The sequence below is a fragment of the Uloborus diversus genome, chromosome 10 (genome assembly GCF_026930045.1).
Source record: "Uloborus diversus isolate 005 chromosome 10, Udiv.v.3.1, whole genome shotgun sequence".
NCBI lineage: Eukaryota > Metazoa > Arthropoda > Arachnida > Araneae > Uloboridae > Uloborus > Uloborus diversus.
This window is the reverse complement of record NC_072740.1, coordinates 66,766,708-66,782,905: the sequence shown is the minus strand read 5'-3', so window position 1 is coordinate 66,782,905 and position 16,198 is coordinate 66,766,708. Positions and strand designations below refer to the sequence as shown.

Sequence of the window (16,198 nt, the reverse complement as noted above, 5' to 3'; positions counted from 1 at the left end):
TGATGTCCAGACATCATATATCATTAAAACGCTCCCCTCCTATCATTTAATTTTCTTCCAAAATAATTTATACTTACTGGCGCCAAAAACTTTTAATGCTTCAATGGTTCGATGACTAGCAGAATGTTTCAAAAATCGATCGATAAAAAAGGTTAAAATCGTCCGAAAGGAGTAAGTGTGTATGGTGTGGAGTGTCTTTCACATTTCTTGACCGATTCGTCTTGTCAGTTGCTGCAAAAAACACCCTTCCTCTGTACTAATGGTGGAAAAGCATCAGGTGTCATTCTAGACAAGATAAAATGTCAATGAAATGTTCACTTTTGATACGTTTGACACGGGTCGCTCATAAGTGTGACTTCATGTTTGAATGTTTGTTATTTACAAATATTATAACAAGTTACATTTATTTTGAATACATTTTAAGTGACTTATTAATATTATCTCTGTAAACTATATTTTCTTTTATGTGAGCAATTTTCCACTGAATAAAAAAAACCTTGTTTATTTAAATCGTTCTTATTTCTGAATATTTTGAAGGAACTTCTCTCATCTATAAATAAAGTTTTTTTTTTTTTTTAAATCGAGTGTCACTTTCAAAGGTACAGTGTACAGAAATTTCAAAATGTTCACTTTATTTCCGTGGAACGATTCGGGACTTCATTGTTTTTCATCTATTTCCCCGTAAAATCAAGTATCTTCGCAAAAAAGTTTAGTGATTTTATACCAGGTACAAGAATGCAGACCGTTCACTTATGTGAAAACTATTTTCAGCTACTAGTTTAAAGACTGACTGAGCGTGTTTATTAAGTGTATCGGCTTTAGTTCGATTACGGCTTGTGCAGGTTGACTAAGTTCCCGTTGAGAAGAATCAGTCATTGGATAGCAGCAGCTTTGCAAAGCTAGAATTGCCATCAAGGGAGATTCTCAGTTCTTACTTGCGATTCTGTCTTAGCCTTGGACATGGGTGCATTAATGCATCTGCAGTTTTCTTGGTAAATCAAGAAAATTCTTATTAATTACATTGATGCTAATTTCAATACAAACTCAAGTCATAAATTGGAGAGCACTTTGGCTCTAAAGTGCCAAGTTGGTGAAAAGTTAGGTGACCAAAGTTAGATTGCGGTTTTCAACAGCGTCTAGATGCAGTTTGTCATATATGCTGTATAAAATGAGATTGCCGACGAATATTTTTTGTTTCCCTCAGACGTTCCATATCAGTCTATGTTGTTGGGATTGCAAATCTCTGCGACGAAGAAAATTTCCTGATTCTATATAGATGAAAGATCCCATTTTTATATTTACCATACCTTTATAGAAAAATGTTTTAAAGAGAGTATGCATTTCTAAAGCATTCGTTTTAACTCGTGCAAAAGAACACATGTACCCATTCCCTAATTAAGAAACATAAACTACTTAATTTGTGTGAAAGAAATTAGTGTGGTATCTACATCAGCCTGTTTTCATGTTTGCGTATTGTAAAAAACAATCAAATAACATAGCTTGAATTATCTTCATAAAATATTTTAAGTAGGGCTAACTAGTTGTAAGCATGGCTAAGGTTTTTTCTCTTAATTTGGATTGTTATCGAACTGTTATATTTCAGTTCCAGCCCTTAGAAACACTAATTCACACGTCGGCAGAACTTAGAAATTGCCCTGCTAGAGTCGTGAAATTGTCATCAAATTACACACACACACACACACACACACACACACACATACATATATATATATATATATATATATATATATATATATATATATATATATATATAGAGAGAGAGAGAGAGAGAGAGACGTGAATCGGGGAATCCACTGGTTTGACCTCTTATGGTTACTTTCGCTGGTTGCCAGCTCCAAAAAATTAGTAATGATGCTGAATTAGATTCAAAGTATCCATAATAAAATTTGAAATTGACGTGACTGAGCAGTTTGAGCAATCATTAAAAAAAAGTAACTGACAAATTGCTTTGAAAAGGTTCGTCGGAACAACAACGTAAATAAATAATTAATTTAAAGAAATAGAACTATTCTACGGCTTATTTGTTGTTTATCGTTTGTCAAATGTAGTTTATGACATGTTTTAAATAAAAAATATTTTTGTGTAAGAATGGCAAACAAATGAATTATGGTCTTATGTGTGCACAACTAAAATACTTACTTTTAATTGCCTAGTTATGGTCAGACTACTTTGAAAAGAGCTGAAATATCTTAATCAATAGCAAAAATATGTGTATATGTTGGGGGAAAATCTGAAGAAAGAACGTAGCAATAAAATTGCTACCCGATTACTTTAAAAAAAGTCGGCAATCTCAGATTCTAAAGAACGATTGACACATCAAAAACTTGAATGCAAAGAAAATTCACAATTAGTGCCTGAGAAGCATTATCATTATAAATTACACTATAGATAAAAACTTATGTTCGGAAAAAATATGCTGGGGTTGTTCTTGATGGTGGTCCCGGAATATCGGTTACAAAGTTGATAGTGATACAAGACACACCGGCCCACACTGTTTGTGTATCCATAAGTAGTCATTTATCGTACATTTAACTATTAGTTAAATGATAAAATTTTTTAAAAAACGTAAATTAAGCACAAGATTATTCTCAAGAAAATACAGCATATATCAATTTCAAGACTACAATGGAACCCCTTACAAAGCAAAAAACTCAGCACAAAGAAGTTGAGTTCTATCATGACTTTCTGGCTGTGTGCCAGAAAGGTTTTTTAAATGTTTTTTGAACGGATGAAGAGGCTCCATTGTAGCCTTGAAATAACTATATGCTGTATTGTCCACAGAATTTGTGCTTGGTTTACGTTGGTTTTCAATTTAATCATATTGTGCCACAAAGCTTATTTAATAATTTTCCATTCATATTTAAATGATATTATTGTCGCTCATTTCCTTAAAAGCCAAAATAAAGCTAACGTCTACTATATCAATCATTAATATATTAAATGGAATCTCCTTGATTGAAAAACATACCCTAACTACATGGTGGAAATTTTAACGCTCATAGAAATTGGTTTGAAAACTTCAAAAATTTGAATCTTTCGAAGATTCAACTTACTTTCACAGGAGGAGTAAAAACAAACGTAAAGCTCATTTGTCTTCAGAAAGAAAAACCGAGAAAAGCTCCATAAGGTAATTTCACTAACGAAGGAAGTTAGTTTTATTTTTCCGAAGTAGTTTTCAGCTTTGGAAGAAAACAGGTTGATGCTTTGAAAATATTAAGTTGTATCTATCGAAAGGCTTTTAAAGAAAACAGCGTTTATGTAAATTTTGAGAGCATTTTTTCATTCACTTTACTATTTACCGATCGATGTTATAAATAGTTAAGGATTCACGACGAAATTTTTAATTACCGTATTGTTCGCATTAAAATTTTGAAATAATTGCGATAAAGCTACCACTTGTGAATGCTCACTTTTTTGTTATTTGTATACTAGATTTCACCTGTTTTTGTTTTCCCCAAAACAAGAACAAAATGCATTTTCTTCATTTTACATATGCTAAAAGAGCCACATAAAATATGAAAACAGTGCATTTCTTATTAACAGAAACTTTTCGAGCATTGAATTAATAATGAATCATTATTGTCAATATTTAAAACAGTAAATTTGACTTATGCATGCATAACACCATCATAAAATAGTAATTTCTAACAAGTCACCTAGACCCCACTTACTATGCTCAATAACTCAAGTAAAGCCTGCAGTTTGTTACTGTGGATTAACATATAAGCTTCAAAATAGAAAAAACTTAGTCAACAAATTCTCTTTTCTCTCGACTTCTAAAATTGAAAACTTTGTTCATTCTCGGCTCACCTCGATTTCCTCCCGTATTAAAAAACGTCGTCTGGAAGATGTTCATATATTTTGATTGACGTGTGGTACAAAGGTAAAAGGTGGTTTTATCTACTAAAAAAACGGAAATTTAAAAAAAAAAAAAACATTGATCATATTGTAATGCTTAGCACTTCTCAACAAAATACAAACATTTTACGGTATCGGCTAAGACGCACATTTGCTTTTCATAATTATTTTTATTATTAATTATCAAGCTTAATTTAGGAGTACATGATATTATCGAATTCGTGTAATGAGAGCTTAGAGTAAAATATTCGATTACTTCACAATCTTAAAGGATAAAATGCTCCATGAACCGATGCCCATTATAAAATGCAATTATCAGGGGAGAAAAATGTCGTCAGAAAAGATTAAAATAGTGGACAGCATAATAATTTAACACCAGAAAAGGAAGTGATGCAAAACATAGATAATTTAGTAAATATTGAAATATCCTACTGAGGAAAATCATGAAATTAATAGATTGTTTTTTACTTCCGAACTAGAGCTTTCATTTTTCAGCGAAATATAACGGGAAAAGTTATTAAAGAATCCTTATATATTATTTCTGTAGCCTGTTTTTTGTTTCTACGCGAGATCTTCCTCAATTCTTGATCGATTTCTTTGATTTATACCTTATTGTAAAGCTAATCGTGCAGGCTACTGACGAAAAATAGACCCACGGTCTAAAAATTGATTTTTCTGTCAAAAAAACCGGTTTTAAAGAACCAGAATGAAGTTTTCGGTTAAATTCATAACTTTAACTTGTAGTGAGATCGACGGAGCTGAATAGCTTGATTGGCAGAGCGTTCGACTGGTAACCAGGAGAATGCGTGTTCCTGCCTACGTCCGAACAATCTGCATCAAAAAATTAGATAAATATCGCGCATTACACGAACAATTAATATCAAAGAATAACAAATATGAGGGAGTAGAAGAAATGATGGAAACGATCCTTGCTGTTATGAAAACTTGATGCATCGTTACGCTAAATCGTAAGGCTTTTTTTTATATACGAGGGCGAGTCAAATGAAAGTGAGCCAACCTACCCTGCGCAATAATGGCTCAGTCCATTAACCGCGACGCATGCGCGCAGCACACAGGCAACCCTCATTTACAAAAGTGATACGTAAGTGTGAGGATAATAGTTCTTTAATGTTCCCATAATCCGGGTTGAAATCGGTTCGTGACATAATGGACGCTCCAAGAGATGAACAGCGTGGTGTGGTCAGGTTTTTGACTGCTGAAGGTGTTTCCCAACACGAAATTAGTCGCCGTATGGCTGCCGTGTACGGTGAACATTGCATTTCATTGGCCACTGTGAAGCGTTGGTGCAAACGGTTCAAAGAAGGACGTGAAAGTTGCAAAGACGATCCAAGACCGGGCCAAAGCCACCGTGCAATCACCCCCAACACAATTGCACAGGTTGATGAGCTGATTAGACAAGAACGGAGGATAAGCATCGATGAACTGGCAGAGCATGTGAACATCAGTCACGGTTCGGTTCACACCATAATTCATGACCATCTCGGTTATCGGCTCTTGTGTGCTGAATGTATGCCCAAGATTATGAACGACCGCCAGAAGACAGAGAGGTTCGGCGCTGCCTTGACTCATCTGATCCGGTATCACAATGAGGGTAACGACTTCTTGACTGCAATTGTGACAGGGGACGAATCATGGTGCCACCACTACGAGCCTGAAACACGCCGGCAGAGCTTACAGTGGAAACATTTGAATTCGCCACCCCCAAAGAAAGCAAAGGCCGTCATCTCCGCAGGTAAGGTGCTGTTGACTTTTTTTTTCGATCGTCAGGGGCCATTACTGATCGAATTTGCTAAACCTAGAGAGACTATCAATAGTGCCCGATATTGCGAAACGCTGGATCGCCTGCGTGTCTCTATCAAGAACAAACGACCCGGAAGATTGACGAATGGGGTCATCTTGCTGCATGACAATGCCCGTCCCCACGTCGCTGATGTGATTAAGACAAAACTGGCGAAGTTCAAGTGGGAAACGCTGCATCATCCGCCCTACAGCCCCGACCTGTCGCCTTGCGACTTTCACATTTTCGGGCAATTGAAAAAACACCTAAAGGGAACCAGATTCGTGTCGGACGATGCGGGGCAGGAGTCAGTTTCAGAATTTTTGAAGCAGCAACCCAAGGAGTTTTATGAGAATGGAATCACGCGACTCGTTAGTCAATGGGACAAATGTTTAAATGCCCATGGTGATTACTTTTAAATAAAGTACTCCTTTTGTCATATATTCGCATTGGCTCACTTTCATTTGACTCGCCCTCGTATATAAGCTTTGGCTCCGTTAAGAAAATTAAAGCATAATGTGAGCGAATATATAAGAATTAAGTTTAAGATTTCAGACTACAATGGAAATTGTTTTTTGTTCAGAAAAAAATAATAAATCGTGTATTGAAATACAGATTCTGCTAATGAATTTTTGACTCTTTGTACAAGTAAAAAAATTACTACCTCAATTTGAAGGGTAAACTCCATTTTTTCTTCTTTTTGTGAAAAGCAAATAGCCTATCACATTTTTACAACAATCGAAAAGCTATGCTTAAAAAAAACTTAGTTCAAATTATTTTGCATTTTAACCGTGCTGTTAAATAATGAACACGTGCTGCCAGCTAAGTTATAACGGTTCAAGCAGCCTGCGATAACAAATTGTAAAAAATTTCAAAAATAAAAACACTTCTCTTCAATATTTTATCTTATATATTATTCGCCGCTCATTTTAAAATTTATCAGGCCAGCTAATGACAAAAAGTAGACTAAGGTCGAAAAATCAAGTTTTCGGAAACGCCCCTTGCTGTTGTAAAACCTTGATGCAGCCTGAAGTTCTTATGCAGATTTTTTTTTTTTTTTTTTTTAAGCAAAGTTCTAATACAATTTTGCAATTTTTTGCGTCGCTTTCGCCAAGAAAAAAAAATAATAAAATTATGTGTGTGTGTGTGTGTATGATTTTAAATAAAGCTTAAAAGCACTGGACTTAGTTGTTCGGTTAAATTGATAAGTTTTTTTCGGAAGAGTGTTCGGCTATAAACTAACTGAACTTCTGGCAAGCTCGGGCTGTCCGACATAATAGCAAATTTAGATTAATATTACGCATTACATGTACTCATAACATACAACAGATAACACACGTAATAAAATAAATGCAGTGGGAATGCTACTTAGTGTTTCGACTCCTTTATGCCGGCTACAGTTATCATTCGGATAAGTAGACTGTTAATCGAAGGGTGTTTTCCCTTTTTTTTTTTTTTTAAAGCTTTGACTCCGTCCAGACCACTAAGCAAATTGTAAGCATAAAAAGTATTAGATTTACCTCAAGGGAATCCTTTTTGTGCAGAAAAACATTTTCATTGTATGTTGAAATGTAGATTTTTCTAATAGCAGTGTTCGACATTTTGTACAAATGAAAAAATATTACGCCAAATTGAAACTACGAGTTTCATCCAGTAAACATTTAATTTTTTATTCGAATACGATATAAAACATTGAAATTATTATCAATTTCATTAGTAAGAAATCATTTTCTATTGCTCTGCTTTTGGCTGAAAAAAAAAAAAACATTTTATCTACGTTCGAAAAATTACACTTAAAAAATGAACTCAGTTCAACTGGTTTTTGTTTTGAATTTTAAGTTTTCAATTAAAAGAGAAACATGTGCGGGCATTTAAGCTGGAACGGTTAAAGCAGCCTGCTGTGGAAAATAGTTCAATATTCAAAAATAAAAACACTTATTTTCAATCTAATTTATTACTTCTCTAGAATATTTGTTTCAATTGCTACGTGAGATCTTCCTCATTCTTTAACCAAATTCCCTGCTTTACGAATAATTTTGAATCGTACCATGTTGGCTAATGACAAAACATAGACGCATGATCTTATTATTTTGGGGGGGGGGGGAAAGCTTTTTTTTGGGTGTTTTTTACTGCGCATTCCTTCAATAAATAGCATTCGAAAAGGAAGGCGCAATTGCTAGGTTTGTTGGAGTGTCGTGCTGTTAATCAGAATGGCTCCAGTTCGAATCCGTGCCAAAAATGTTTCTTTCTTTCCCGTCAGATGCTCACATGGGCACCACTGTATTTGCCACAACCTGTTTTTTCATATGCACAATCACTGCTTTTTCACGAGTCTTTCAGCCACACTTTTAATGATATTTATGTTTGCATTGAAAATATGTACAACCAAAAGGTGAGCGATGATCAAATTATCACAACGTTGTATTTAACGAGGTTTTGTTACTGATGTCTTCAAATTTCATGCCTTCTCTTGTGCGCTTACGTTTTTCCGTTTACTTTTTTCGGGTCTTCTTTATAATGTTCTTTCTGAAATTTTTAAAGAGAGAAATGCCTTATGAAACGATTTGAAGCACAGTGCGGAGTTCCGCACGGGTCGACTAGTCAACTATAATAATATTTTGTAATCAGTTTAAAATGTCTAAACAATAAAATAGCAAAATCCACAGATATATGTACTTTTTTCAAATAAATAATATTTCGGTGAGCTCTTATATTTTATTCGAAAGTAATTGATTTAAAAGCTTATTTTATGCGTCACACGTTATTGAAGCAAATCACTTCAAACGAATATTAGATATAGCAAGATTTTTATATAACACCATTTCTTACCCAGTATGGTCAACATTTTAACGTTTATTTCACTAAATACAAAAGATAAACGCAGACGACGCAATTCGGTAAGTATTCGAGAGTTCTTTCTCTAATTTGAAGCTGGCTGCCCTTTTTTTTAAACTTTCGAATCAGAACAAATGATTAGTTTTTTAGACTTCACCGGTAGATAAACTCATCGATTTTTCAATTCGATCGAGACACAGTTATTTTTAATGATTTCCGGAAATAGCTCAATTCCACATATTTTAAAAGCTTTCAACTATTTCATATTCGAGTCTCTTAATCCTATAAATTCACCAAAATCATCAGCTTTAAGAGTAGAAACATTTTTACTGTAGCTTTCCTTAGTTATTGAATAAAACCGCGTTTTGGAATTCACGTTTTACTAAATTATCCACTCCGGAGCTTTTTCAGGGATTTACCTCGTGTTTTTAATTTTTGTTAACTATCTAAGGAAAAAATACATTTCATTTATTTATTTCAATGTATTATTTGTTTTTAATGCATTTAATTTTAAATGTATATTTATTTTGCTTGCTGTAATGGTTATTTTTTGTTTTTGTATTTTTTTCTCTAAATTGTTTTTTAAACTAATTAACTTACTTTTCAAATCATTTATTTAATCTCATACATTATTTCTCAAAGGTATTTTTTGTGACAACCCATAACTCTCTCAATACTTCGTTGAACTTAATAACTAAGGTATAATTTTAAAGTTTTTTTGTTTACCACTTTCGGCGAAAAATAGAGACAATGCACATTTTGGTTGTTGTGTCGAAAAAAAAAAAAACAGTTCATTGCCTCAATAGATAGCATTTCCAAGAGAAGACGAATCTCTTGGGAGAAGACTCTCCGACGAATGATATTGAGTTTTTTTTCAACCCGCCCACACGTGGATATATGCCTACGAACGTATAGACACTCGAAATATCCATTTTGACGATCCCCAAATTATTTACAACGAGTTTTCTCATGACGTCCGTATGTGCTATTCCACATAACTCAAAAACGGTATGTCCTAGAAAGTGGACATTTTGTACGTAGACTCCTAGTGGGGTCTAGTTGTGCACCTCCCATTTTGGTTGCATGTGAATGTTCCAAAGGGGGTCTTTTACACCTTTTTGGGGCAAAATCATTGTTAATTTCAATGCAAACTCAAGTGGTGTTATGATTTCGCAAACACTTGGCATTATACCTGCCAAGCTTTTGGTCGCCAAGTTTTGTCGCCTAATCTGGTTTCAATTTGGCATAATTTGGAGAGTTAACCATTCAATCACATTAAAACTGCCAATATTGGGAACATACAGTGGCTCCCAAAAGTGTTCGTAAACTTTGAAATATTTTAGTAAAACCAAAATAACTTGAAACTGAATTTGAATATAAAGTCCAATATTTTTCCACATCATTCCTATGTCATTCCTAATAAAACCCTGTAGTTTTTTCAAAATATTGATGGATGTTCTTTTTGAAATGGGTCAAAAAACGAAGAGACAGAGAAATAATACGCCACAAAAGTCATCGTACACTCAAATATTTTCGAATAAATTCATGGTTAAAATTATTATGCGTCGTTTTTTATTATTTTTGCATTGCGTTGACGCTTAAAAATCATTTCGCTTTAATTTTTTGTTAATTTAGTCCTTATTAATGTGCTTTATACTTTAAAATGGCTGGTATTCGTAAAAACCACAAACAGCATTCGAAATTTGAATTTTTTCCTCACAGTAGCGGTAAATTGGTTTGAAATGTCCCTTTAATTTATTCAATTCTATAGTAAAGTGCTTGATAAAATGATTTAAAGAAAGGAATCGGATCGAAAACAAGGCAAGAAAAGGTCAACTGGCAAAGTCAACAAAGCGTGATCGGAGATTTACAGTTAAAAAAAATATGAAAAATACACATTTGAGTTCTGTAAAAGTTTCTGCAGAGTTGAATGACAATTTTTACATTTAATTTTCACCTAAAATTGTTCGCCAAGTTCTCTGATTAGCTAGATTACACGGTACCTTTTCCCGCAGAAATTTTCTTAGCCGTGCGAAAAGCAGAAAGCTTACACTTTTCGTCCCAAAATCAATGATAAATAAACTCAAAACGTTTTGGAAATACGTCTTACTTACAGATAAAAATGAATTAAACATTTTTTTGGTTAAATTGTTGCACAATTGTAAATAGAAGAAAAAATGAGAAATTTAATCTTAAGAACTTAGTTGGACCAGTTAATCAGGACGGTGAAGATGTAAAGGTGCATATCAGCATCAGGACTAGATAGTTTGGAATTTTTTGATGAAATAATGAATCATGCTATGTTTATTTAAATATTTTAAAAACAAATTTTAAACTCTTAGCCAAAAATTTGGTTATCGGAAGCAACTTTGTTTTTTGGCAAGACAACGCTAAGAAGCACACGGTTTTCAACGTCTGCGTCTAGTGCCTCGAATATTGTCCTAAAGTTTAGAAAATACCCCCTCAATCTCCACAACTTAATGTAACATATTTAAAGATATTTGAAGGCTAGATTACGAAAATACGGCTTTGAAACGAAAATAGAGCTAGAAACAGAAAGACTCGAAGTGTGGTTGAACACTTGCTCGGAAATTACGCCAAAAAAAAAAAAAAAAAATGAAATCTATTCCCAAACGTTTGCATGTTATTCTATTAAATAATAACTTAATAAACTGTTAGAATGTTCAACAATGTATAAACATTTTTAAAGTGTACGAAGACTTTTGTGAGATAAAATTTCCGACACTTTTTTGATTTTCGATTTTTAAAAAAATAAGTTTTAATACAGTGGAGTCCCGACTTACGCGAGGGATACGTTCCAAGACTCCTCGTGCAAGTTGAAATTTCGCGTTGTGGAAAAATATATGCATGCAAATTTTTTAAAGAATACCAAATACTTTTAGGCACTTATAAACACCCCTCAAACTGCTCTAAAGCATTCTTTAACCATTACAGTTTCTTCCATAAAGAACTGAACTTTTATTGTATTTAAAAAATAAAAAACTTATTCAACATGAAATACTTAAGATGCACAAAATGAATGACCAATAGGAATAAAATATAGAAACTAAAACAACACTGCGTGCAGTAAAATTAAAATGACTGCATGCAGTCAAATTAAAATGATGCACAAAATAGTACTGTACAGTAGATAGAGTAGCAATATTTAAGAGTTAAAAAATGAGGATACTAGTGATGATTCATGCTCCAAGATCAGATCGTTATTCTTATCTAACACATTTTTAAATACGCTTCACAATTTATTTAAACCTTTTTAATTTGTGACTACATCTCCTCTACCTGATCTTTTTATTAATCCACAATGCAAGAGCGTGCGTAGCTTCTATTTTCATAATTTTTACTTTACTAGACTGCTCTGCAAGCTACAATATTGAGACTAAGTTCTAAAATTTTACGGACATCTTTTTGTTTTGACTTTTAATTGTACATATGGAAGATTCACTCATACTTACTGTCGCGCTACCTTCGATGTTTTGTAATTGTTCAAGCATATCGAGAATCTTAGATTTTTTTAAAAAATTTTATTAGAAACTTTCTTTTTCTTCACATTTTCAAACTTTAGATGAAGGTGACACTTAGGTGCCATTATGGTTATTTGATGCAATAGACTAGTTTGGCGTGGGAACTTTGGCTGTCAGTGATGCTCAAAGGGACGTAATAACATTCACGAAATCAATAGTTGGTAGCAAATAACGAATCTGATACTTCCTTCTAAAAAAATTCCTGTTTTGGGCGAAAAATTCGCTTTAGTTCAAAATTTCGTTACTCGTGAAAAATTCGCGTTATAGCCATTTCGCGTAAGTCGGATCGCGTTGTAGCGGGAGTCGACTGTATTTTTTTAAAAACTTTCATGTAGTTTTGTTTAAAATGTATCATAGATCTTATGATTAAATACCTATTTCGAAATATTAATTCTAACCAAAGGATAGGGTCCAATTTAATTGAAAGTCGTTTGTGTACGAACACTTTTAGGAGCCACTGTATATATGTATAAAAGGTTTTCTTTGCTTCGGTTCGCAACAAACTTGGGGTGAAAACATTTAAAGAGATTCTTTGCTTACTCCGACGCATTACTATCATTAAACTGGTGTAAAAGGAAGTCATGTGATGCACACATTAGCTCGTTTGCTCATTGCTTTAGCTTATAGTATCTTGACATGGAAGCCCAGTAACTCATTTCGTATGAAAAATACCAACGCAATACTAATAACGCGAAGTTCATGGTATTCTCCCATGGGGCAGAAAATGTAGTTTTGAATTATTATTCTTTCTCAGTTGAATCTTAATCCAATTTTCCATAAATATAGATTCTAATTTATTGGGGGCAAGATGTTAAACTACAACTGTGTTTTTGCATTGATACCTTTATTTTAACACGGTAAAACACAGCAAATATATATTTTTTTAAATAGTGTTGTGGCTACGCTAAGCCTTCCTTAATACTTCATAAAACTTCAAAAGGAAGAGCAGTTTTAAAGATTTTTTCACTGCTATCAGCAAAAATTAAACAAACAAGTCATCAGTTCAATGTTATTCTAAAAATTACTGGAAAAAAAAACTGGTTTTTAAATTTCTTCTGTCGAGCGCAAATGCTTCGCACGGGTCAGCATGTATCATTTTATTTTATTAATTTATTTACTATTACATTCCTTTTTTCATATTTTTAACCATACAACAGGTATACTCCACTCTGACACAATTCGTGCTAACTTTTACAAATTGTAATTAATAGTTTTTTGAGTTTAATAATAATTTTGTAATTTGATTCTGATACAGTTTATAAAAATCTGAATATAAACATCTGCAGGGAAATAGAAACTTGAAATCTTCCTTTAAAAAATTACAAAAGAGATTCGCTTCGGTTTTAACAAGGAATCTGCACTCTGCATGAGATATCAAAGTTTCAGAACTTATGTAAGACTTTTTGTTAGCGCATATGTGAATTATTTTTATTTGTGTGTTATAATACTTGTCTCCTCCGACGAAATCAAGTTGAAAAAGTCATGAAAAGTGAAATATTTGAGTGAATACAATCACCAGAAACATCTCATGACCATAACAGGACTTACTGCGATACCTCGGAAAATTAGTTGCTCAAATATCCCCTACAATGAGTTGATAAATACCACGAAGATAACATGCTACACTGCTAAACACTAGGGTGGGTCGATTTTGACTTTTCTTTGAAATCGAAAACGCCTGTGGTGGGAAAAGTTGTGTATTGGCATCAAATGCTCGCATAAATTTTTTTTTTGGAAATCAAAATATATTTAAATCCCCCGCCAGCCCCTTAAAGTTTGGCCAGACATGTAAAAATTGACATTTTTAAAATTTTTTTTAAAAAATCTTATGTATAATATTTTTACCGCCTGTGGTGGGAAAAGTTGTGTATTTACATCTAATCTTCATTAAAAACATGTTTTGGTACTTAAATTATATTTATACCTTCTGCCAGGTCCCTAAAGTTTCGCTAAATATGTAAAAATTGACTTTTTTTAAAACTTTTTTTTTTAATTTCTTATGTATTTTTTTAATCACCTGTGGTGTAAATAGTAAGACCCTTTGTTTGCGAACAAATTAATAATCATATCATATTGCATATACCACCCCTGCCGGGAATCTGAAATTGCACGTTTTGCCTTTTTTCTTTGGTCTTTCTGCTTAGTTTTAACTGTCAAAGAGACAGATTGTGTGATTCCTCCGAGTGCTTATTTTTCTTCTTCTCTGTGATATAATAAAACTATTTAAATCACCCACCCCAGTCTGCCAATTCGCCTGTTCTTGGCACTTAGCCAAGCATATATGAACCAAATAGAAATCGTGTCGAAAAACTCAAAGCAGAAGAATTGGTACAGCGAATGAAGTGTCATCAAGCATATTAGACTATTTAAAAACAATCCAAGTATCTACTGTGGATTTAACTGCATTAGGATCAGATGGAACAGCAGTCAATACTGGTGTGAAAGGTGGTGTAATAAGACTGAGCTGCATCTAAAAAGGCCGTTGCAGTGACTCATTTGTCAATTGCACGTCAATGAGCTACCTTTACGCTATCTGTTACGGCATCTTGATGGAAGCACTACAACAGGTCCTTTTACATATAGTGGTCCTATACGGAAGCTTCTTCGCACATGTAAGCAACTACCAATTGTCAATTTTAAAAAAATCGCTTTTGATTTGTCAACAGTTGATACAGACGGACTTGGCACTGACCAAAAATACTTGTAACAAATATGTCAAGCAATATGTTCAGGAAATTGTTCAACATCACTTTCCATCAAATCACCAGGAAAGCTATTTCATGCTAGGTGACTCACAACAGCAAACAGAGTACTTCGTTTGTACGTTGTTACAAAAGAGTCATCGCTGGAAATAGGGACTAATGTAGAATACATTATAGAAATGTATGCAAAAGTTTGGTTTTTGATTAAAACTGAGCCTTCATGCACAGCCGGTGCACAATATCTTTGGGAAGTTATCCACTACTCAAGATATCTTAGCGATGATCTTAAATCAGTAGTTGACCCTGTTATATAAAGAAATGGTTTTTTTGGTTATCCAGAAAACCTGCTAATAGCCATGATCAACGGCACGCGATCCTCAGTAAGAAAATTAGGCTACAGAACAATCCTGAAGGCCCGAACTCTTATTAATGAAACTGTTCGTGATTTTATCATTCCACCTCTAAATTTTCGAGCCAAAGACTATACAGAATTGGTAAATTGGCAAAATTGTGTTCTTACAGACCCTCCACTCACCAAACATATAAACAATGCGGAACTTGAGAAAGTAGCTGAAACGGGTGACGTTATTGAAAATGAGTTGTGGAATTTACCATGTCATACACGAGCGGTAGAAAGAGCAGTTAGGTTGGTGATAGAAGCAGCTTTATCTGTTTGTGAAGCAACACGCCATGATGACTTTACGCGTACAACATTGTCTTCCCGAAAACTAATGCCAAAATTTGAGAACAAAGCAATGTATAAGGTGTAAAACTTCTTTATTACAAAAAACTCGGAGGTGAATTCTTACTCATTTTCCCCTAATACTTTGGGAAAATGAGCGAAGAGCTGCTGTAAAACTGCGACGACGGACTTCCAGTAATTTAATCTTTTATACCTAAGTTTTAATCTTAACGAATTATATAGTGTTATTATAGAAAAGTAATGTATAAAAAATGCTTAAATTCAACAAAAAGTGTTGGATAAAATTTTTGCTTTAAAACGTCAAGATTTTAAAAATTATGAAAATATTCCAAATTTCACTGGTTGAGCGGAGCTTGAATATTATTATTATTGTTACTTATGAGTGAAGAATCTTACTAGGCAATCATTTTCACTAAGGGTGATTAAAAAAAATTAAACATGAGAAATTTAAAAAATAATAAATGTCAATTTTTCCATACTTGGTGAAATTTCAGGGGACTGGTGAGGGATCTAAATATATTTTGATTACCAAAAAAAAATTTATATGAGCATTAGATGTCAATGCACAACTTTTCCCACCACAGGCGATTAAAAATATTATACATAAGATTTATTTAAAAAAAATTATAAAATGTCAATTTTTACATATTTGTTCAATCTTTAGGAGGCTGGCGGGGGATCTAAACATATTTTGATTTCCAAAAAATTTTTTATGCGAGCATTTGATGCCAATACACAA

General features: G+C 33.4%; 2 protein-coding genes across 2 annotated transcripts in view; one reads left to right on the top strand and one right to left on the bottom strand.

The window, feature by feature from the left end:
* The window catches only part of LOC129231417 (gamma-aminobutyric acid receptor alpha-like), a gene marked incomplete in the record, with an annotated part of 271,263 nt that overhangs the window by 111,755 nt on the left and 143,310 nt on the right, over positions 1 to 16,198 (bottom strand).
* Positions 5,047 to 6,096, top strand: LOC129231037 (histone-lysine N-methyltransferase SETMAR-like). Its single transcript, XM_054865285.1, has one exon. It carries the CDS (start codon positions 5,047 to 5,049, stop codon positions 6,094 to 6,096), a length of 1,050 nt encoding a protein of 349 aa, XP_054721260.1.